The following is a 22,752-nucleotide window of genomic DNA, read 5'->3' as shown; positions in this document are numbered from 1 at the left end:
AGAGATTCCTCAGACTTGCTGAGTGTCCGTGGATTGATCTTCAGCACTCCTGCAGCCGCAAGCCTCCTGTCCAACCCATTGTCGTTCCCAGTTCCAAACTTCTGATGCGAACGGGAAGCTGTCAGTGTCTGGAGCCCTTCTTGCCCTCAGCACGACCTCACGAATCCTTGTCCCCACACCTGGTTCCCAGGGGCCTGAGCCCCCAGCTGAGTAAAAGCCATCAGTCCAATGGCAGCAGTGGGGACCTTTCTCTCAAGCATACTGCCAACTTACTGTTCACTTGAATGAACAAAGGATGGAGGAGACTGATGAGTTGGCAGGCAAACCATCCAGGCCTAAATTGGTACCCCACATCTACATGAAAGGTGGTTGTTTCAGTCGAGGACCTGAGTGAAGTCATGTAGTATTCCTGCACTGTCTGTCAGGTGTTTGTACGTTCTCCCCGTGTCTGCGTGGGTTTTCTTGAGGGCTCCAATTTCTTCCCATGTACTGGTTAGCTTAATGGGGTGTAAATTGGGTGGTATGGACTCATGGGCCAAAATGGCCTGTTACCGTGCTTTATGTCTAAAATTAAAAAATTTTAAAACCATTTGCATTCCTATAGCAACTTTCACTTCCCTTTCAGATGGTTCAAAAACAGTTAGCCAATGGAAAGTTTTGATGAGGGCACGAGGGATAACTCCTCTGCCCTTCTTCAACCTGGTCTCGTGGGATCTTTACTATTCATCTCTGAAGGCAGCTGAGGCCCAACATCGGTTCTCTGTGAATGCATGGATCCCCCGGGCGCTCAACTTTCCTTTCCCCCCCCCTGCCCCATCCTGAAGGTGGGCAGATGGCTGGGTCCAATAGCTGCTGTGTTGCCTTTGGGGTGTTGGTGGGTGGTGGAATTTTGGGCGAGGGGTTGATGCAAAAGCAAGGAAAATATACTGGGATGAATGTAGGATCAGTGCAAACTGATTTCCACATTGCATCATTCAATGTGTCACCACTCATATATAGTGCAGCATTCCCCTGAACTTTTCAGATTCAAATCTCTGAAGGAACTGTGAGCTCCAACTTGTTATTGAAGCACAGAAGGATCCCATTTAGCCTAGTAAATCTGGCCCTGTTGATTGGAAGAACCACCTGATCAGTCCTGTTCCCTGGCAGCTTCTCCATGTCCCTGTAAATTTCTCCCAATCAAACCACTGTCAAAATAGATAATTGCAGAGGAGATTTACCAGGATTTTGCCTGGATTGGAAAATAAGTCATGAGGCAAGGTTAGCAGAGCTGGGACTTTTCTCTGTGGAGTGCAGAAAGATGAGAGGAAACTTAAAAGAGGTCTGCAAGATTCTGAGAGGCAGAGATAGGGTGGACAGATAGTGCCCTTTTCTTTGGGTGGGAGTAGGAAACACCAGGGGACATCTGTACAAAGTGAAGGGAGAAAAGTTTAGGGGAGACGTCAGGGGTAAGTTTTTTTTTACACTAGGAGTTGTGGGTGCCTGGAATGCTTTGACAGGGATGGTGGTGAAGGCTGAAACAATGGGGGGGATTTAAGAGACTCTTAGACAGGCACACATGGATGAAATGTGCAACCAGGTGCACATTTATCATGATTCTTGATTGGGAGTCAGAATCAGAGAGGTTCAGAGCAGAGAGTAGACAGGTGCAGAGCCCAGCTCTGAGCCTTGGAAGGACGCAGAATCAGAGGCACGAAAGCGGTTGTCACGAGAGCTGGGCTCGTTCCAAATCCGAGCGCCATGTTGATGTAAGAGGTGAAGGGCCACTAGGAAAAGTTCTCACAGGAAATTAAGCGATCAGACATGACACAGGCTCATGGGCGGTGACTTGGGTCTGTGGGAGAGTCAGAATATTTCAGAAATGTCATATACATTCAAATCTGCACACTTAATTTCACAAGCCAGTGAGTTGGAGACGATTTGGATAAGTGAAGATCTACTTTCAAGGGAAGATGTTGGGATGAATATTGAGGATATTTTGAACTATTAGGCTGTTGAATATTAGCCCTTTGGACTCTGGCCATTTTTAACCTTTCATAGCATGGGAGCGCCACAGTTAGCGCAATGTTGTCACAATGCCGGCATTCGGGACTGGGATTTGAATCCCACACTTCCAGTCCGGAGTTTATATGTTCTCGTGGCTGCATGGGTTTCCACTTGGTGTTCCGGTGTCCTCCCACCCTTCCAAAATGTACTGAGGTTGTAGGTTAATTGAGTGCAATTGGGCGGCACGAGCTCATGGGCCAAAAGGGCCAGTTACCATCCTGTGTGTCTTAATAATAATAAAAAATACTCTGGACTGGGTCCATGGGTAAACTGAAGTATGAACACCAGTATGGTGGTTGGGTATAAAACCAGTCCCGGAAACCCGGGACATGGAGTATATGCACTTGTTGGTAGTCCCCGAAAACCAGGACACAGTGTCCAAAGGGATAAAAGAGGGAATTGTTGAATTTCTCATTACGAGTCCAGAGGACCCCAAAACCCAAGACAAATAGTTTCTTAAACAAAAGTTTAAACATGAAAACAGGATCACACTTTAACCTATCACTATTAACCTAACTTAACCCCCTTCTAATTCTAAGCACACATGTATGTGATGTGTGTGTAAGTTCAGAAAAGTTCTTTGATTTACAGTCCAATCTCACTTCCCATTCCTCCAGTTCACTGGTTGAAGGCAATTCTTATACTGTGCACAGAATTTAACATTTATAAAGTTCACCAGGCTTTGGTGCTTGAAAGGTAAATGGTTACTGCTCAGCAAGGTTATTGTCAGTTTTCAGAGAGAGATTTACTGTTCCTGGACACAAACTGATCCCTTTTAATCAGCCACTTCAGTGTCTTGCTGAAGAAACTTGCCCCATCAGGGTTTTCCAGATGATAACCTCTTTCTTTCAAGTCATCACAGAGTTCCTTTATGTTTCCCTTATTTCAAGTGAAATATTGGGCAGCCAGTCCTCTCCACCAGGGCTTTGACTGTGCTAAACTAAGAACTCACAACCCATCTTCCAAATGAGTTTTCCCACAAGCTTTCCAGCTTGTCCTGTTCCAGTCCCAGCTGCTGCTGTTGACTGTAACACTGCAGAACTGATCTCTCTCTGCTTGCAAAAACCACACGACCCTCTTAGAACAGCAAGCTGCACTCCAAGGCAGCCTGCAGCTCCGAACGACTCCTCTGATCTCTTTCATCTGTAGTTTTTCAAAACAACAATCCATTCCAGTGAGATCTGTTTTGAAGTGTTTATATCCAACCTACACTTAAAAAAAACCTGCCCCATTTTATCTCCCAAAAACATATCTATATACAATACAAACACAACATCATCTGTCACAGTCTAAAAATCAAATTACTTCAGAATAGGGACAAGAAACTGCTGTATTACTTTAGGATTGGGTTTTATAAAGGTCATGTTGAAGCAAGGACATTGGATCTTGGAGAGGAAGGTGATGTGATGGGAAAGGAAGGAGAGTTAAGTGTGCAGAAACTATGATGAACAGGAGAGTTAATGTCAAGGAATCTCACTGCGCTAAGGCAAAAGCTTGTCACCAAATGAATGCTTGACACCCCTTCTAAACATTGAAATGGAGCAGCAACCAGTTCTGTGTTCCCAAATGCCAATTGCTCCCAGACACAACAATGTTCTGGGCAAGTAGATCCAAGGGGGAGAAATTATCATACCCAATGGAGACCCACTTGGGAGTAGGTCTGCCAGTCCAATTAAGATGGCTCTGGGTTGAATATTTATTTTCCAGCACTCAATCCTAATTGAAATCACTCCATTGAACATTCTAAGTTTCCAGTGACGTGCTCACTTCAAAACAAGTCCCAACATGCATAGAAGTTTCCATCTCGAGAAAGGGTCCCGATCTGAAACACTGACTCTTTGAATTCTGCTTGACTCGCTCGGTTCCTCCAGCTTCTCTTTAATTTAATTTTGTTTTTTCTTTATTTTTTAAAATTTATACATGCAGCCAATTGACCTATGGTTTGAGAATGTTGTTATTTGCAGTAACCTGGTTGCACATATCAACTACAGATTGTTCCTTTCTTTAATGTGTTTGCTGGTGATGACCTTTCAGAGGGATGACTCAATACACTGATATTACTTTGCTTAGATTCGGAGTAACTGGGTCACCCTACATTATCACTGCCAGCCCTACCTGACACATAGAACCATCGAACATTGCAGTCCAGAAATAGGACTCTTCAGCCCTTCTAGTGTGCGCTGAACCTTTTTTTATGCCAAGCTCCACTGAACTACAATCAGTCCATATCCCTCCCATTCAAGTACCTGTCAAAATTCTTCTTAAATGTTAAAATTGACCCCGCATTCACCACTTCAACCGGCAGTTCATTCCACACCCCCACCACTCTCTGTGTGAAGAAGTTTCCCCCACGTTTCCACTAAACATTTCTCCTCATGTCCCCATGTGCTCTGGTTTGTGTCTCAACTACCTCTGTAAAAAGCCAATCTACATTTACTCTGTCTATCCCCCTCATAATTTTAAATACTTCCATTAAATCTCCACCTCAGTCCTCTACACTCCAAGGAAGAAAGCCCTGTTTAACCTTTTCCCTGTAACTCAGTTCCTGAAGTCCAGGCAACATCCTAGTAAATCTTCTCTGCACTCTTTCGATCTTGTTTTTTTTTTTGAAGACTTTATTTAAAATTTTATAACATGAATACAATAGAGAATTACATTTAAAGAAAAATTTTTAAAAATTAAAATGGTATGATTACAATTTTACATCAGAAAACTACACAAAATAACCCCCCCCCCGTTAATTGTAACACAATATTAGTAATCTAACTTAAAATTAGTCCAGCCCTTCCCCCCCCCAAAATAAAGAGTGAAGAGTTAAAAAATTAACAATATTATATATGGAAAAAAAAATACCCACTTACAAAAAAAGAGATAAAACTTAACCTAAAAAAAATTCTAACAACAAAAAAATTTTTTTATCAATACTAAAATATCACTTAAACATATATTTAAATCAAACTTAAATGCATATAATTAGCAAACGGAGTCCACTTTAACCTATAAAAAGACATCTTATCCTGAATTGAAAAAGATATCCTTTCCATAGTCAAACAAAATTTCATCTCCAAATACCACTTATCTAAAGTTAATATATTTTTATCTTTCCAAGTAAGTGCTATACATTTCTTAGCCACGACTAAAGCTAAATAGATAAAGGAATCTTTCGATCTTGTTGATATCTTTCCTGTTTATGTTTACTTCTGATGTTCATGTGTTGGTGTGGAAAGGTCAAAAGTAGTGTGCTGTTGGCCTATAGTTGTCCTACTGAATTCTAACAGCTTTCAGACTGGCAAAGGTTCAATGTCAGTTACTTGGTGGTTCCAAATTTAGTTACTCAAAAGTTTTGGCTACAGAAACATGATTGATGTTTGAGTAGTAGATCACCCCAGAAACTGGTTGTTTGAGTTTACATTCTGGTTTTCTGGTTAGCTAGTCAGAATTTTCCAGCTTTTGTTTTATTGAAGAGTTAATATAGTAACCAGACTACCTCTGGTGTAGTATAATGTAGATGAAACGAGGGGACATTCTAGTGTGGTTCTCTAATCCACTGATTACTGGGCTCAGAGCTTGTCTCTGGTTCTCCTCCTGATCAATCACTGAATGAAATCGATAGCTTGCCGCTGTGTGTTTATTGACGTGAACATCACGAGTAAGGTTGCAATTTGTACCCCATCCTTAATAGCCTCATGAACTCAGAGGTCAAATGTACACAGGAACGTCTTCCCTCAGGGAGTTGTGAATTTGTGGACTTTAAATTTAGACATAGAGCACGGTAACACGCCATTTCGGCCCACGAGTCCATGCCGCCCAATTTACATGCAATTAACCTACCCCCCCCCCACCTCCTCCCGGTATGTTTTGAATGGTGGGAGGAAACCGGAGCCTCCTAGGGAAAACCCACATTGACACAGGGAGAAAATACAAACCCCTTACAAACAGCACGGGATTCAAACCCCAGTCCTGATTGCTGGCACTTGTAAAGGCGTTGCGCTAACCACTACGCCAACCCTGCCGCCCAATTTCTCTGCCCAATGAAACAGTAAAGGCTGCCTCATTAATAAGTGTGATCGATGACAGGAAAGTGGAGCTGAGTCCATGGCCGGATCAACCCGAATTAACGTCTTGTTAACCGTCCAGATGGCTAACTCCTGCTCCTATTTCTTATATTCTTATTGGTAGGATGAAGATGCAAAGAGAAAAGACTAAAAATTGATGGCTGATATATACATGTTCCAAAATAACTTAAGTGAACTAATTGAATGTTTACGACATTCCGTTACTGGTCCTGGATTTTAATTAACCAAATTGAAACACTTCAGCTGTGAAACGCATTATGGTGTTATGCTCCACCATGGGGTATGCTCCACCATACCCCCCACTAGGAGACAACAAAGGACAGAAGAAGAGGAAAGTTCACCTGCAGAGAGACATAAGAATTGCAGGTGATGGAACCTTGAGGGGGGGAACAAAGAGAAGTTGGGGGAACTCAGTGGGTTATGGAGAGAAATCTTAAAATTAAAATAAATTTATACAAAAAGCACAGATACAGGCCCTTCTGCCCCAAGAGCCACTGCCACCCAATGCACCTACAATCCCCATACACTTTGAGGGCGGCATGGTTAGAGTTATTACAGCATTTGTACATTCTCCCTGTATCTGCGGGGATTTCATCTGGGTGCTTGGTTTCCTCCCACTGTTCAAAACATTCCGGGGGTTGTAGGTTCATTGGGGCATTGGGGTATTTATCTTTGCTATACAGGTGCATGACCAAAAATTCCAAAAACTGGCACCTTTTTTGGTAGATGACATGACACATAAGTGACGTTAATTTCCCATAATTTTCAGAGGGAGACCCCAGTTCGGCCCCCATCGTCCCTGTCGTCCCCATTCCTGCCCCACCCCCAAAACCATGGGTATTCTCTCTTATCTTCAGTGGAAAGGTGACTCTCAGATCCGAGCACCTAGTGGGAGAGAAGCAGGCAGTGGCTGGCTCAATGTGCCTTCCTTACCCATAATCCCCCATGCACCTGGCTCAGTCTGCTGTTTGCCCTGCTGGGTTTCTCCAACATTGTGTGTTTACTTCAACCACAATGTCTGCAGATCTTCATATTTACCTGGTTTCTAGGTTATTTGAGAGTCGCGGGCCTCATCACCCTGCTGTGTGTCAAAATTGAATTTAAATTTAAAAACAGTCAGTAGGTGTTTCAGGTCGGGCATTTGTGGAGACTGTCCCCAGCAACGATCCCGACCAGAAACGTTGACTAATCATTTCTCCACAGATGCTGCCTGACCTGCGGAGATCTTCCGGCTTCCCATTGTTCACTAAGGCTTACTGGAACACCAACAAAAGGCAGCAGAGTGCATGTGTTTGAAATGGGGAGGAGTTTTGAAATGAAGGTGGATGCACATACTTTTGTCCCCATTTTAAAGTCATAATCCTATCCTTATTTTTACGAACTTTTGGAATGAAAGGTTGTTAGTTGTGTTTGCATTAACGACTGGGAATGGAAAATCGAATGGAAATGGAGCCACTGAGGCGACGGTTAATATATTATATATATATATCTTTCTTCGGCTTGGCTTCGCAGACGAAGATTTATGGAGGGGGTAAAAAATCCACGTCAGCTGCAGGCTCGTTTGTGGCTGACAAGTCCGATGCGGACAGGCAGACACGGTTGCAACGGTTGCAGGGGAAAATTGGTTGGTTGGGGTTGGGTGTTGGGTTTTTCCTCCTTTGCCTTTTGTCAGTGAGGTGGGCTCTGCGGTCTTCTTCAAAGGAGGTTGCTGCCCGCCGAACTGTGAGGCGCCAAGATGCACGGTTGGAGGCGATATCAGCCCACTGGCGGCGGTCAATGTGGCAGGCACCAAGAGATTTCTTTAGGCAGTCCTTGTTCCTTTTCTTTGGTGCACCTCTGTCACGGTGGCCAGTGGAGAGCTTGCCATATAACACGATCTTGGGAAGGCGATGGTCCTCCATTCTGGAGACGTGACCCACCCAGCGCAGCTGGATCTTCAGCAGCGTGGACTCGATGCTGTCGACCTCTGCCATCTCGAGTACTTCGACGTTAGGGATGAAAGCGCTCCAATGGATGTTGAGGATGGAGCGGAGACAACGCTGGTGGAAGCGTTCTAGGAGCCGTAGGTGATGCCGGTAGAGGACCCATGATTCGGAGCCGAACAGGAGTGTGGGTATGACAACGGCTCTGTATACGCTTATCTTTGTGAGGTTTTTCAGTTGGTTGTTTTTCCAGACTCTTTTGTGTAGTCTTCCAAAGGCGCTATTTGCCTTGGCGAGTCTGTTGTCTATCTCATTGTCGATCCTTGCATCTGATGAAATGGTGCAGCCGAGATAGGTAAACTGGTTGACCGTTTTGAGTTTTGTGTGCCCAATGGAGATGTAAACAGGCATGTTATAAATGACATCGAAATTGATAATGGGGCATTGGCATTGGAAGCTTGTGTGGAGCAAGATTTTGAATGCATTCTTGATGGAGAAGGTGGAGGGATCAAAATCTTTACGAGGTTTGAATAGCAGATAGGAAGTGGAAAGATTTTTGAAGTGACAATTGTGTTAATTTTGATTCAGTCAGTCGATGAATACAATGAGGCAATTCCAATTCCTTCTCATGGGAAGTAGGATGATTGTAATACGTCCACAGCCTCCCAACCAGTCATTCTCAATGGAGGCCTCGGTTTCTTTTCACCTCACTTTTTGTGCTTTTTTTTTGGTAATAAAGAAGAAACAAAAATTTGGCTGCTTCACAGGGAAGGCGGCTCACAAACATAGAGAGGCCTAGGAGGGTCATAGCCAAAAAAAGGTTGAGAATGGCTGCTCTAAATGATGTGAACATCTGGGAGGCGGTTTTAATATCCATCCAAATGCTGCTCAAACGTGGCAATAGCACTTGCCTCAACTTCCTCCTCCAGTCGGCCCGTTCTTTATACCCTCTGTAAAATATAAAGGGATAACACAGTGTCCTGTTACATCTCTCCCCATTCTCTGTAAACCTATGCCCTCTGGTTACTGATTCCCCAACTCTGGGCAAAAAACTCTTTTCTCCCCCCCCTCATCCTCTTGTGCTCTGAGGAATAAAGCCCTCGTCTGCTGAACCTCACCCTAAAGCTCAGAACAGCCAAATGAAAATGAAAGAAGTGCAGATGCTTGAAGTCTGGGAATCAAAACAGGTGATCAGCAAGTCAGCTCGTGTCTGGGGAGAGAGAAACAGTCAAAGTTTTCAGCTCCAGGACTTTCCCTCTCTCTGGATGCTTTTTGACCTGCTGAGAGTTTCCTGCATCTTCTGTTTTTATATCAACACAGCCAAGCCTACTTTTTATTTAATTTGTAAAATTCCCATTAACTTCGCCAAGTGAGGTTACTGCTTTTGAGAAGCGTAATCTTTACAATGAAGATTATCTTCGGTAACAATTTCAAACAGGAGCAGGGTAATTCGGATAATAGTCTTGCATTTAAAATCTCAAGTGTTCTATTTTGAGGTTGGGATATGACCAGAAACAGCTTCTACATTTGTTGCCTGGCCCGCTGTTCCACCAGCATTTTGTGTATTGCTTCAGTTTTCTAAAGTTACGTCAGTTCTGCCTGGCCTCGTGGGAGTTGTCAGGAAGATCTATCTTGAGTCAGGAAGATCTATCTTGTGGAGGGCAAATTCACTCAGGCTTTCCTCCCAATAGCATCAACAACTTTTGACCCTGCAATATTTATTCTTCAATCTTCCTATTAACAGATTGAGGAAAGGGAACTGGTGTCCTGCTACCTCGATGTACGCTTTACTTGATAAGTGATGCAGTGGTTTGGACTGATTTTTTTTCCTGCCTCTTGTGGTCAATGTTTTAATGTAGTTAATGTTTTACAAGTGAGCTTTTTATCTTTCTGTCAGTTACTGTGGGAAAGACTTTGGGAGCAATGCTTACGTTGCTTTCTGAAGTTGTGCAGTACCGGAGGGCGTAGGTTAATTGTAGGCACGGACTCGTGGGTTGAAATGGGCTGTTACCATGCTGTATATCTAAATTAAACATTAAAAATTAAAAGGTTAGCCACCCCTGCCATAAGAGATAAGAGCAGAATTAGGCCAATCAGCCCATCGAATCTACCCACCATTTCAATCATGGCTGATGTAGTTTTCCTTTCAACCTCACTCTCCTGCCCTCTGTCCATAACCTTTGACACCCTGACTAATCACGAACCTATTCCACCTCCACGTTAAATCCACCCTTGGCAACGAATTCCTCAGATTCACCACCTTCTGGCTGAAGAAATTTCTCCTCATCTCTGTTCCAAAGGGAGGTCATTTTAATCTGAGGCAGTGCCCTCTGGTCCTGGACTCTTCTCCCAGGACTGGAGTCATGGACTCTACATCCACTCTATCCAGCCCTTTCAATATTCAGTAGGTTTCAATGAGATCACCACCCCACCCTTCTAAATTCCAGTGAGTACAGGCCCAGAGCCATCAAAAACACTCTTCAAACATTAACCCTTTCATCCCCATGGAGTCCATCCACAAACACAAGGCATTATCACTATTGCCTCATCTACAGTTTTCAACAAACCTTTAAATAACTTTGCTGGCAGTAAAAATTTGAGCAAATATTGCAGGATAATTCAACTGGTCAAGTTAAAATATCAGGCAGCAGATTTAAGTTCTTTCCATTTCATGTGTTTGAAAACAAAGAGAAGTCCTATTTTCAAGTGAGCTATGCAAACCCTGTTTATTTACTCTGCAGTGCAGGAATGTTCCTTCACAGAGGTCAAGACTAAATAAGGAAACAAATAGGTCTGCTGTCGACTAAAATGTAAACGACAACTTAAAGCAGGCACATTGAGACAAATCTACTGACTGGGGAAGATGTCATAGAGCAAACCCGAAAATGGAAAGACAGAGAGAAAATGAGAGAGATGGAAATGTGAGAGTTAAAGCAAAGATAAACAAAGCAGAGATAGATTAACAGATAGATAGAGTTAGATTTGGTGAGATGGATAATAAGATTGAGAATGTAGGCGGGAGAGGCAGAGATATTTGTGTGGATAAAGAGACAGAGAGAGAGGAACAGTTGGCGTAGCGGTTAGCTCAACACCTTTACAGCGCCGGGGATCGGGACCAGACCAGGGTTTGAATTCCACACGGTGTGTAAGGAGTTTGTATGTTCTCCCCGTGTCTGCGTGGGTTTCTTTTCCTCGGGCTCCAGTTTCCTCCCACAGTTCAAAACGTGCCGGGATGTAGATTAATGTGGTGTAAATTGGGCAACACGAACATTTGGGCCGAAATGGCCTTTTATCGTGCTGTATGTCTAAATTTACAATTTAGAGATGGAGCAATAGGAGAAGGGAATGGGCAGAATGAATGAAATTGATATAAATGTGAATTTTGAGCAAAGAATGAGGACTTCTGAAGAGGTGAAGATATACAATGATAAGAAAATCCGTCAGACTTCCCTTCCCCATCAGCTCCCCACTTCCTGGGATACAGTAAATGCTCAGCCGGAGCATTTCCATGGAAAGTGCATCAATACACCCCTGGGCTTTGAATTGTGGGCAAACAGAGGAGCTGCAAGGACTCAGCAGGTCAGGCAGCGTCCATGGAGAGAAACTGTCAGACATTGTCGTGGGTCAGGACCTACTGTTTGCTCAAGAATTTTGTGTTTCTTGAGTTGTGATTCACCACTGGGCATTGCAATAAGGAGAAATAACTTTTCACTGGACAACAAATATCTTAAAAAGGTTTGCTTCCTGACAAAAATGGGGATTATGATAGACAACTTCAAGCTGAACCCAAAGATAATTTGAGATTTCCTGTATCACGTAGGAAGTTGGAGAAATATTAAATTAACTTTGATTGAATTTAGCATGCTTAATCGCATAATGATGCTGACACATTGTGTTGGTTCAACTGACTTAAAAATGTCTTGCTGCTAATTTTCGTTTGTACTCAGCATCTGATGCCTCTCATGTCAGTGTCCAACAATAGTCGACCAGCATTGCTAGATTCCAGTTGCCCTGATACTGCTTTTCCATGGACGCAATGTCCTGGTGAAACCTTTCACCTTGTTCGTTACTGACTGCACCAAGATCGGCGGGGAAGACGTCCAAGTGCAAATGCAGAAAGTAAATTTTCAATGACATTGCACTTCATGGTTTTCTATGCTTGAAGTCGACTTAAAATAAGATTGGAAATCACAAATGTAGGTTATATCTCAAAAAAAGGCACACGAGAGGAAATTTGAGGTGATTTTCATGATTGGCAGCCCAAAATCCATAAAATACATCAAAAAGTGTTCAGGGAGCAAAATCTTTGTTGTCTAATGTAGCAATTTCATCTGCAAAGTTGGTCATTGATGAGTTTATAGTCCAACGTTTGTGATTACTCTACAGCACAACTGTCTGTGTCTTTGCAACTGTCACGAGGAGATAGAACACAGAAAGGACCCCATTGTCCAGGCTGACCATCAACCTGAAGCCAATCCATACTAAATAAAACATGAAATTCAGCAGACACCGTGATTGAAGTAAAAACACAATGCTGGAGAAACTCAGCAGGTTAAACAGTGCACTTTATATAGCAAAGATAAAGATATATAAGCAATGTATCTTACCTTGATGAAGGGCTCAAGCCCAAAAACATTGGTAATGTACCTTTATCTTTGCTACATAAAGTGCACTGTTTAACCTGCTGAGTTTCTCCAGCATTGTGTTTTCAATGCACACGAATCCCATTTTTCTGACACATCCACAATTTGTACCACTTATCTGCACGCCAGGGTATTTTACAGCAGCCATTTGTCTCCCACTGGTTTCTGGGCCCTGGGAGGAACACAGAGCACCCACTGGGATGATGTGCAAGCTCTACACAGACAGCAACTGCAGGCAGGATCGAATCCAGGTCACTGGAGTTCAGAAGCAGCATCTGGACTATAGGCATGCCACTGTGCCGCCTCTCCGAATATCCCCAATTAGTTCAAAGTTCAAATTTATTGTCAAAAAACTTACTTACAACCCTGGGATTCTTTTTCCTGTGGGCCAGACAGAAGATCTAATGATTGGTAACTATAGTCAAGTTTATTGTCATCTGATTGTACAAGTACAACTTGACAAAACAGCGTTCTCCAGTCCTTGGTGCAAAACACGCAGACACACAACCAGTCATAACACACATATGGACAAACAATACATGTGCAGGACAAATATTCATGTAGACAAATACAAATTGTTTCATGAATATGAGAGTGTCGGAGGGTTAGTGTAACCAGTTCCTTTAGTCGTTCAGCATTCTCACTGCCCGCGGGAAGAAGCAGTTCCTCAGCCTGGTGGAGCTGGCTCTAATACTCCTGGATTTCTTCCCCGACGGGAGTATCTGAAGATGCTCTGTGCAGGGTGGAAGGGATCCTCAATGATTTTATGCGCCCTCTTAAGTTTATTATTATCATTCATTTCTAAAGTACAACTAGATGGAACAGTGTTCTTTGTTCCTCAATGTAAAATCTAGCACACATATTTACAAGCAATTTCTATGCAGCGCATATATAAAATAAATAAATAAATATTGCTAAATGATAGTAAATTGTGTGAGCAGTTCATCAGTCGTTCAGCATTCTCTCTGCCCGTGGGAAGAAGCCGTTCCTCAGCCTGGTAGTTCTGGCTCTGATACTCCATATCTCTTTCTCTCTAAAAGCAGTAGAAGGAAGATTTATTGAGAGCACCTACACTTTAGGTGAGGAGAGATGCATTCCATTCCTCAATCTTCACGTTAATTTACCTGGACAATTTACCAACAGTTAGACCCTGGAAATCTAGGTGGGGACATTCACATGATAGCCATTGTGACTCATTTTCTGAAGTTTCTCAAAATTGGGTAAAATTTAAGCTCAAGTGTCCTCTTCATTAGGGCTGAGGGATTTTTGAAAATTTTATTTTTCCATTTGCATCAAACATATATTTTCTTCATCTTGAATAATACATTATAATAAAAATGATACATAATTTAATTTTTATCCCCCCATCTTTTCCCCTCCCCAAAAGAAAGAAAAAGAAGAAAGCACATCTGAATAATTTTACATCATTCATTAGTTATATTTTCTAACATATTAATTCTATCTTGAACATGTGAATTGGGAGGAGAGGGTGCAGCAGATGGAATGGAAGGACTTTTATCAACAAAATCCATATATGGTTTCCAAATCATATAAAATTTTTCTGGTTGGTTCCTTAAGTTATCAGTAATTTTTTCTAATGGTATACGGTTTTGTATTTCCACATGCCATCTATCCAACCCAACAATATTGTCCGACTTCCATATTGCCGCCATACATTTCTTAGCCACTGCTATTACTACACAGAAACTTTCATTGATATTTGTTGAGCTAAGGCTGAGGAAACTTGATTGTGTGTTTTGGCCCTCAGCGTCGACCATTATTTTTGTCCCACTGATGCTGTTCGATCCACTGCGTTCCTCCAGTGGATGGTGTTGCTCACCTCGTTTGATTCTCCATATAAAACCCATTTTGCATGACATTGGATCTTAGCTGGGTTGGCATTTCATTTTTTGAGGTGTGGAAGCTATGAAAAGGGTTACCATGGATAAGAAGATACGTCTTATGAGGCAAGGTTAGAAAAGTTGGGACTTTTTATTTGGAGCAAAGAAAGATGAGAGGTCAAGAAGATTCTGAGAGGCATAGATAAGGTGGACACCCAGTGCCTATTTCCCAGGGCAGGAATAGCAAACACCAGAGGGCATCTGTACAAAGTGAAGGGAGGAAAGTTTAGGGGAGACATCAAGGGTGAGTTGAGGGAGCCTGGAATGAATTGCCAGGAATGGTGGTGGAGGCTGAAACATTAGGAGCATTTAAGGGACTCTTAGACAGGCATATGGATGCAAGAAAAATAGAGGGTTATGGGGTAGGGAGGGTTTAGGATTTTTTTGGTGTATCTAGGTCAGCACAACATTGTGGGCTGAAAGGCCTGTACTGTCTGTAATGATTTATGTTCTATCTTTTAAATGAATTAGTTAACAGAATGTAAATGGCCCAGCGATCTTGGAAGGATTTGAACTCGTGACTTCAGATCATTAGTTCAGCCCTTTGGATAATGCATCCAGCAACAAACCACTTGTCGAACATGTCCTCATACCCCTGTAAGATCCCTTGGGGTCCTTCACTCTGTGAAAGGCAGCAAGTAAATACAGCCTTGCTGAATACCAATGAGGTTTTAAACCACTCTGAACAATTATCCCTCTCCATCTCTGCTTGAGACTGAAAATAAATTGAAGTTGAAATGCATTTTAAAAAGCATTTGTCTTCAGACACAGTTGTCGCCTGGATGTGATGCTGGATATTATCGGGGTAAACTCAGTTTGAGGCTTTTCTGCACCTGAGTAGTGACTGTACTCTTTTGCCATCCTTTGATATCCAGTGTTATGTCAGGCCCTCATCTTTGCATTGTTTATGTGCAATTGATTATGCTCTCAAAGCAATTAAAAACCAATATTGTATTCAGATTTAAATAAAAGCCCTGGTATCCGGCACCTATGGTAGATGCCAGATGTGTATTTTCCGGTTGCTTGAGACTTACTCTTACAATGCCGAACTAATACACCTGCATTAAGAATAAACAGTTTAAAATACAGAAATACTAGACAGGACAACCTTCACTTTGCATGAATATATAAACCTTAAAACATTTTACTTTATTTTCAGTCACTGTTTGAAAATATTTAGCCGTCACTGCATCTGCAGATTCCTCCCCTCCACAGAGCCACCCGAAAGATGAACAATAACATTATAGATAATTAACTCCCCATCCCACAAGTTTACAGGTAAAGCCATTGACTGGGTCGACTCTTACTAAGCAGAGATAAGAGGCACTTTTAAACTGCCGCGCCTGGGTAGCCCTCCTAGGACCCAGGTCCATTTAATGGGTCAAAGGTGCTCCCAGCACATTTTAACCTGCAGGAGGATCACCCCATTAAATCGTCAACCCGGCAACTTAAGGAGGATCCCACCCCCGCCATGATGCGGTGAGTGACGCGTCACGCTCTAACCGGATGAAATGAAGTTAAAGGTTTTAACCTTCACCTGCCTACATTTTCTCACACTGTAAGGAATTCATACCTTCTCCCCATGACCAGCGTGGGTTTCCTCTGGGTGCTTTCACGTTCTGAGGACGTACAGGTTAATCAGCCACATGAATGTTTCTGGACAGCGTGGGCTCGTGGGCCAGAAGGGCCTGTTAGTATGCTGGATCTCTAAATTTAAAAAAAATTATGAACGGCAGTCAGTTCAAAGTTGTGTTGTCAGCTGTATAACCAATGTCCTTCTAAGGAAGAAAATCTGCCATCCTTCCCCTGATCAGTGTCCTCTGTACATTGAAGTTGGTTTGTGTAAGGAAAGATACAGTTGCAGTCTCCGTTCGGTCACACAGGTCCAAAAGTCTGGGTTATTCGTCCACAACCATTGTGTTCACAGAGGCCGGGGAATTCATATTCAAATAATTAAATGAATCTAGGATTAAAACAGATTGTACTACAGTAATATTGACCACATAACTCCTGTTATGTGTTATACTAAAACATATTCGTTTTTTAAAAAGATAAATGTAAGTGAAGGCAAAAAATATATGATGGTCCTTAACAGTACACAAATTACAGAAAGATGCTGTCTGGGTCTGGGAATGAACCTTAGCTTTGTGAGCAGGGAGTGAGCCATTTTGTTGTAACTGTTTAAAACAGCATTAGTTTGCACACACCCCTGTTCCAATGAATGCCAATTCTGTTCACATCTGCCACACCAGAGACAGAGAGAGAGTGAATGAGAATGACGGAGACATAGAGACAAAGACAGAGAGAGAGAGTCTGTGAGAATGAGAGACAAAGAGAGAAAGACAGAGAGAATGAGGGACACAGATAGAAAGAGAGAGACAAAGAGGGAGACAATGATAGAGAGAGTGAGAATGAGAGAGGCACAGAGAGAGAGGAGAGAGCGTGCCAGAGAATGAATAATTTATTGCATTTTCACCTCATGAATGGAATGTGCATTTGAGCTGGTGTATAGATATGGGGACTAGGGTGGGGACTGCATGGTAGGGAGGTAGAGGCCGAAGAAGTTAAATTTGGATTTGGAGGAAGTAGCTCCTTTTGTGACTCCATTTGAACTCAGTTCTGCTGCATCACGTATGTGTGGTCGAAGAACCACAAGGATTGTTATCAAGGACTTGCTTGACACCAGAGTGCAGATTTTGGACTCTAGCCCAGGTCCACCCATTTGTCAGTCTGTACTGAATCTTTCCAGGCAGTGCTGGGGAAAGGAGGGGGGAGGGGAGTGGGTTGTGTGGGCTTGCAACACAGGCGTTTGCCCATTTGTGTTTTGCAGTTTGAAAATGGCTGGTTTCTATTGCAGAGTACATACACTAAGGCGGTCTGTGTATGCTTTGATGCCTGGATACTGCTTCACAGCAACTCTGGCACATCCCATTCAATGTAAGGAGGCAGCTCTGAGCACCAATGACAGCTGCAGTGCGGTGAAATATCTAGTGGGTAAAATGGGGCACAGGCTGCTTGTAATTGGCACGTTCATAATGATGCATCTGATTTGATGAAATGCTTATTGGTACATTCCCATCTCTGACGGGGAGGTTCTGTGTGGTGTCATAATGTCAAGTCTGGGCAGGGCTGCCATCCAGTGGCTGCTCCCAGTGTGATCAGGACTTGCTTTGCCAGTAGAAACACAAAGAACACAACAACCTCAGTCAGCTCTTGCCCCTGACATTTTGAAACATGCTGCAACACGATGATCTACCTGCCAGGAAGCGACCACTGGGCAAGAAGAACATCAAACAGAAAAGTCAGGATCAGGCCACACATCGATTTTCCATTTCCCTCCACGGATGCTGTCTGACCCACTGAGTCCCTCCATTTAATTCAGGCACACAGCATGGTGACAGGCCCTTCCGGCGCCCGAGCCCTTGCCACCCTATTACACCCAATTGACTTACAACCCCTGGTACATTTTTAAACGGTGGGACGAAACTGGAGAGCCCGGAGGAAACCCACACAGACTTGGGGAGAATGTACAAACTCCTTGCAGGCAGTGTGGGAGTGGAACTCTGGTTGCTGACGCTGTGACAGTGTGGCACTAACCACTACACTAACCGTGCAGCCCATGTGCTTGGCAAATGCAGTTGAAGCCTCAAATCCATAGAAAGCTACAGCACAGAAAACAGGCCATTTGGCCCCTCTAGTCTCTGTGGCCCATCATCTCCCAAGTCCCACTGACCTGCTCCCAGTCCTCTCCCATCTATGTTTCTATCCAATTTACTGTTAAAACACACAATCGAGGCTGCATTCACCACATCAGATGGCAGCTCATTCCACACTCCCACCATTCGCTGAGTGAAAAGCTTCCCCTAGTGTTCCCCTAAACCTCTCCCCCTTCATCTTAAAACTAAGTTCCGTATTTATCTCCCCCAATCTAAGTAGAAAAAACCTTCTCGCATCCACTCTGTCTATACTCTTCAAGATCTTGTAAACCTCAATCAAATCTCCCCTCATTCTTCTTCACTTCAAGGAATAAAGATTTAACCTGTTTAGTCTTTCCCTGTAACTCAACCCCTGAAGACCCAGCAACATTCTAGTAAATCTCTGCACTCTTTCAATCTTATTGATATCTTTCCTATAGTTAGTGTTAGAAGTTTGACAAACTAATGCTGGTACATTTTACAAGTTGAAGTTTATTGTCATGTCAGACCAAGATAGATCTGAGGAACTCAGTGGATCAGGCAGCATCTGTGGAGGGAGAGAGTCAACATGTCGTGTGATCGAGTCTCTCTCGTGGCAGATTGTTCTCATGCAAGTAACTGACGAGGAAGTAAAGATTCACTTTACCTCAAAGCTCTTTTATTTAATGTTCTTTTATTGTCATGTAATAAATCTGAAAATGTAATATTACAATAAATCTCCTGCCACAAGGCAGACAAAAAGTCACCATGAGTGTTGTCAGGTGTCCCTTCCAGTAAGGGAAAGAGAAGCAAAAGAGAGTCTCGCCAGAGTCACTGAGCGTCCATGGATTTTCCTCCAGCTCTCCCGCAGCCTTCACAAAAACGTACCAGGGATTGTGGGTCAATAGGGTGTAATTGGACAGCATGGACTCGTGGGCCGAAAGGGCCCGTTACTGTGCTGTATGCCATTTGCCTGTGCCTCCAAACCCTTCCTGTTCACGTACCTGTCTTTCAAATCCACCCACTTCCTCATTCCACATACCCACCATCCTCCATTTGGAAAATGTAGCCCTTCAGATCCCTCTTAACTCCCCCCCCCCCCCCCAATCTTGAGCCTGTGCCCTGAAGTTTTGGACTTCTCTACCCTGGGAAAACTGGTGGGTGTGGAGGTCTGGGGAAAGGACTATGAGAAGCTGGCGGTGGGGGGGATCATGGGTTGGCAGGTTAAATTGCCCCTGGAGTCTTGCGGGTGGTGAGAGGCAGGAGGAGGGAATAAGATGGGATTAGTGCAGGTGGTTAGCACAGACTTGCTGGCTGAAGGACCTGAATCCAAGCTGGGTGCAATTCCTGAATTCAGTAATGAACACTGGCATTTGTAATCTTTCTGGTTGAGCAACCAAACCATTGACAGTAGAGCTCTCTGCACAGATGGAGTGTGGGGTTCAGTGGCACCCTGATGTCCTTGGAAAGTTTTCAGAGACTTAGGATGGTATTACATGTAAATATATGCCCCTCTTACCTTCCCCATTCAAGACTTTCAAGATTCAATTTATTGACAGTGCATTATTACACAAAATATGCTTTCGTCTGCCAAAGGCACTGATTCGCCATCGGCAGAAATTGCCTGAAGCGCATCTTTTACAGTCAGGCAAAGAGAAGCAAAAGAGAGTCCCCCAGAGTCAATGTGTGTCCGTGGATTCACCTCCAGTGCCCCTGTAACCACACAGAGTCCTGCCCAAGCTCCAGATCCGAACCTTTGACTCAATCAGCGCCCTCGGCATCCTTTCGCATCCCAGTTCCGAAACCTGGTACCCCTTCAGCCAGTCTCGAACTGGTCTCCAGCAGTCCGCTGCCCAATGTGAATCCCTTCGACACAGTCGCCCACAGCCTGCATGGGTTCCTCGCCTTACACTTCTGGGCCTGAGATATTGACCCACTGATGCCCCTCAATGCCTGTTGCCCCTGGTACTATATCAGCTGCCTTGAGAAGAAGCACTTGACGCTTTAAGCAAATTCTCCCACCATCACGCTCCCTTTGGTACTCGAGAGAAAACGCTTTGAATCTATCACTCTTCTTATCGGCCACTTACACTGAATGGGCTGCTATAAATATACCTCCAGACAAGTGCAGTGTGAAAACACTCCAACCGTCCATAAATACTTCAGTGTTTGCTCGGGAGTTTTTACAGGCTTCACTGGATTATCACAAGTGGCCCCCAGATGAGTATAAATTATCACAATCACACTTGGAGCAGGAAAATTAACAGCTCCTCTTTATTAAACAGTGTGTAAGACTTCAAAATGCCAGATGGAGAGGAATTGCACAGTTGTGCAGATGGCAAAAGCGGTGACAAGTTCAATAATGGATAATGACTCGAGGCATGTGTGTGTGTGTCTGTCTGTCTGAGAGCATATGGGTGTGTGTGCATATGTGGGTGTGAACCTGTGGGTTTGTGAATGGGGTGTGTGCAGATGGGATGTATGTGCATGTGGGTGTGAACATGGGGTGTGTGCGCGCATGTGGGTGTAAGCACATGTGGGTGCTGTTGTGACTAAAGTCCCATAAGATGTGGAAGCAGGATTAGGCTATTCGGCCCATCGTGTCTGCTCTGCCATTTGAATCATTGCTGATTATCTTTGCTCTCACCCCTTTTCTCCTCCTCCACCACATAACATTGCCTGGGATTCCTGCTTTAACCCTCAGGATTCCCGCTGTCCCACGTTACCTGTAATTCTCACTGTGCCCCGTTACCCGGGATTTCCGATGTCCCTGTTACCTGGGATTACCACTGTGTCCGTTACCTGGGATTCTTATTGTGTCCCTTTACCCGGGATTCCCACTGTGTTCTGTTACCCAGGATTCTCGCTGTGCCCCATTACCCAAGGTTTCTGATGTACCCTGTTACCTGGGATTCCTGCTGTCCTCCATTACCTGGGATTACTGCTATGTCCGTTACCTGGGATTCTTATTGTGGCCCTTTACCCAGGATTCCCACTGTGTTCCGTTACCCGAGATACCTGCTGTGTTCCGTTACCAGGATTCTCGCTGTGTTCCATTATCCAGGACTACCGCTGTGCCCCATTACCCAGGATTTCTGATGTCCCTGTTACCTAGGATTCCTGCTGTCCTCCATTACCTGGGATTACTGCTATGTCTGTTACCTGGGATTCTCATTGTAAACTGTTACCTGGGATTCCCACTGTCCCCCGTTACCCAGAATTCCTCCTGTGCCTAGGGTTCTGTGGGTGATGATGTGTTTACGTTGCCTCTGCTCTCTCTGCACAGCTCTCCTGTCATCCTGGTGTGAAGACCTGGGCCGGCTCCTGCTGCTCCGTCACCAGAAGAGCCGACAGAACGACACCCCTGGCAAACTGCCCATGCAGCCGCCGATGAACCCCATGAACTCGATGAAGCCCGCGCTCCCTCCGGGGCCCCACAGGTCAGTTACAGCCCAGCATTGCCTCGCAGTGGGGCCTGAAGCCCAGCCACGTCCGGACAGAAACAAGTCATCGGGATAGAACCGGGGTAGACCTCCACTGGGCAGTGTGGCTACCACACAATGCCTCAGTGCCACAGGTCAGGGATTGGCACCGGCCTTCTGCCAGTGAAAAATACATCTGGACGGCTCGGTTAGTGGATGCTGGGTTCAGTTTGTTGGGCTATTTCAGAGAGTTAACCATATTTCAATGGGTCACTAAGAGGCCTCTGTGAGTGGGGAAAGGTGGCCCTTCACTGAAGACCATCTATAAACCAGATGGGGTTCAGCCACACTCTTGGTCATGTCCATGGTCACCATTAATATCTTGATTTTTTTTCAGATTTATTCAATCACAAATGTTAATTCCTTTGGTCAGATCAGACATTTAACATCAGCTTCTGTGGTACAAACGCAAGCAAAGGTTTACACACAGAAATGCAAGTCAAACGGTGCCATAGGAGGTAAAGATATATAACCAATGTTTCATGTCTAAGACCTTCGTCAAGGTACAGGGTAATACTGTTTCAGCTCAGGCTTTGTGGAAACCCTCCCACCCCATCTTCCCCAATCATGTATCACCTTTCCTCTTGTCCATATCCAATTAGCACCTTTTGTCTATTGGTCTGTACTCCTCCCCCTCTCCTTTCTCTCCTTCCGCCCCCCCACCAGCCTTTTAATTCAGACATGCCTGCTTTTAGCTCGGACCTTGAGGAACATCGCCAATATATCTTTACCTCCAACGGACGCTGCGAGACCGGCTGAGTTCCCCCAGTGTCTGCAAACTTTCATGTTTCACTACAGGCAAAAGTTTTACAGGTGAGTGGACAAGATGCTATTGGTTTTACTTTCTCTTTTATCTCCCATAGTGATGGGTCATTCACCTACGATCCTGTCCCGTGGCAACAGAACACAAGTCAGCCTCCAGGCTCGTTGTCTGTGGTTACCACTGTGTGGGGAGTTACCAACACATCACAAAGCCAGGTAACCGAGTTCTACAATGCTTTCTGCAGT

At 44.1% G+C, this 22,752-nt stretch overlaps 1 protein-coding gene and 1 long non-coding RNA gene across 24 annotated transcripts in view; one reads left to right on the top strand and one right to left on the bottom strand.

The window, feature by feature from the left end:
* Positions 1–21,240, bottom strand: part of LOC138736241 (uncharacterized) — a 64,920-nt gene extending 43,680 nt beyond the window's left edge. Inside the window, exons 1-2 of the long non-coding RNA XR_011340178.1 lie at positions 21,169–21,240; positions 16,162–16,295 (exon numbers count right to left, since the gene is read on the bottom strand). This is a non-coding gene — a long non-coding RNA (uncharacterized lncRNA). The remainder of the gene's footprint in view (positions 1–16,161; positions 16,296–21,168) is intronic.
* zmiz1a (zinc finger, MIZ-type containing 1a) overlaps positions 1–22,752 on the top strand; it is a 364,054-nt gene that overhangs the window by 296,396 nt on the left and 44,906 nt on the right. For 21 of the 23 annotated variants that reach the window (XM_069885418.1, XM_069885419.1, XM_069885427.1 and 18 more), the window contains 2 exons: positions 21,549–21,702; positions 22,608–22,722. In XM_069885418.1, the coding sequence (XP_069741519.1) occupies positions 21,549–21,702; positions 22,608–22,722 (269 nt within the window). Of the gene's footprint in view, positions 1–21,329; positions 21,439–21,548; positions 21,703–22,607; positions 22,723–22,752 lie in introns of those variants that run through there. The other 2 variants (XM_069885421.1, XM_069885422.1) reach the window with 2 other exon arrangements.

This window comes from Narcine bancroftii, chromosome 6 (genome assembly GCF_036971445.1).
Source record: "Narcine bancroftii isolate sNarBan1 chromosome 6, sNarBan1.hap1, whole genome shotgun sequence".
In the NCBI taxonomy this organism is placed as follows: Eukaryota; Metazoa; Chordata; class Chondrichthyes; order Torpediniformes; family Narcinidae; genus Narcine; species Narcine bancroftii.
Note: the sequence above shows the minus strand (reverse complement) of the source record. Positions and strands in the feature narration are given on the sequence as shown.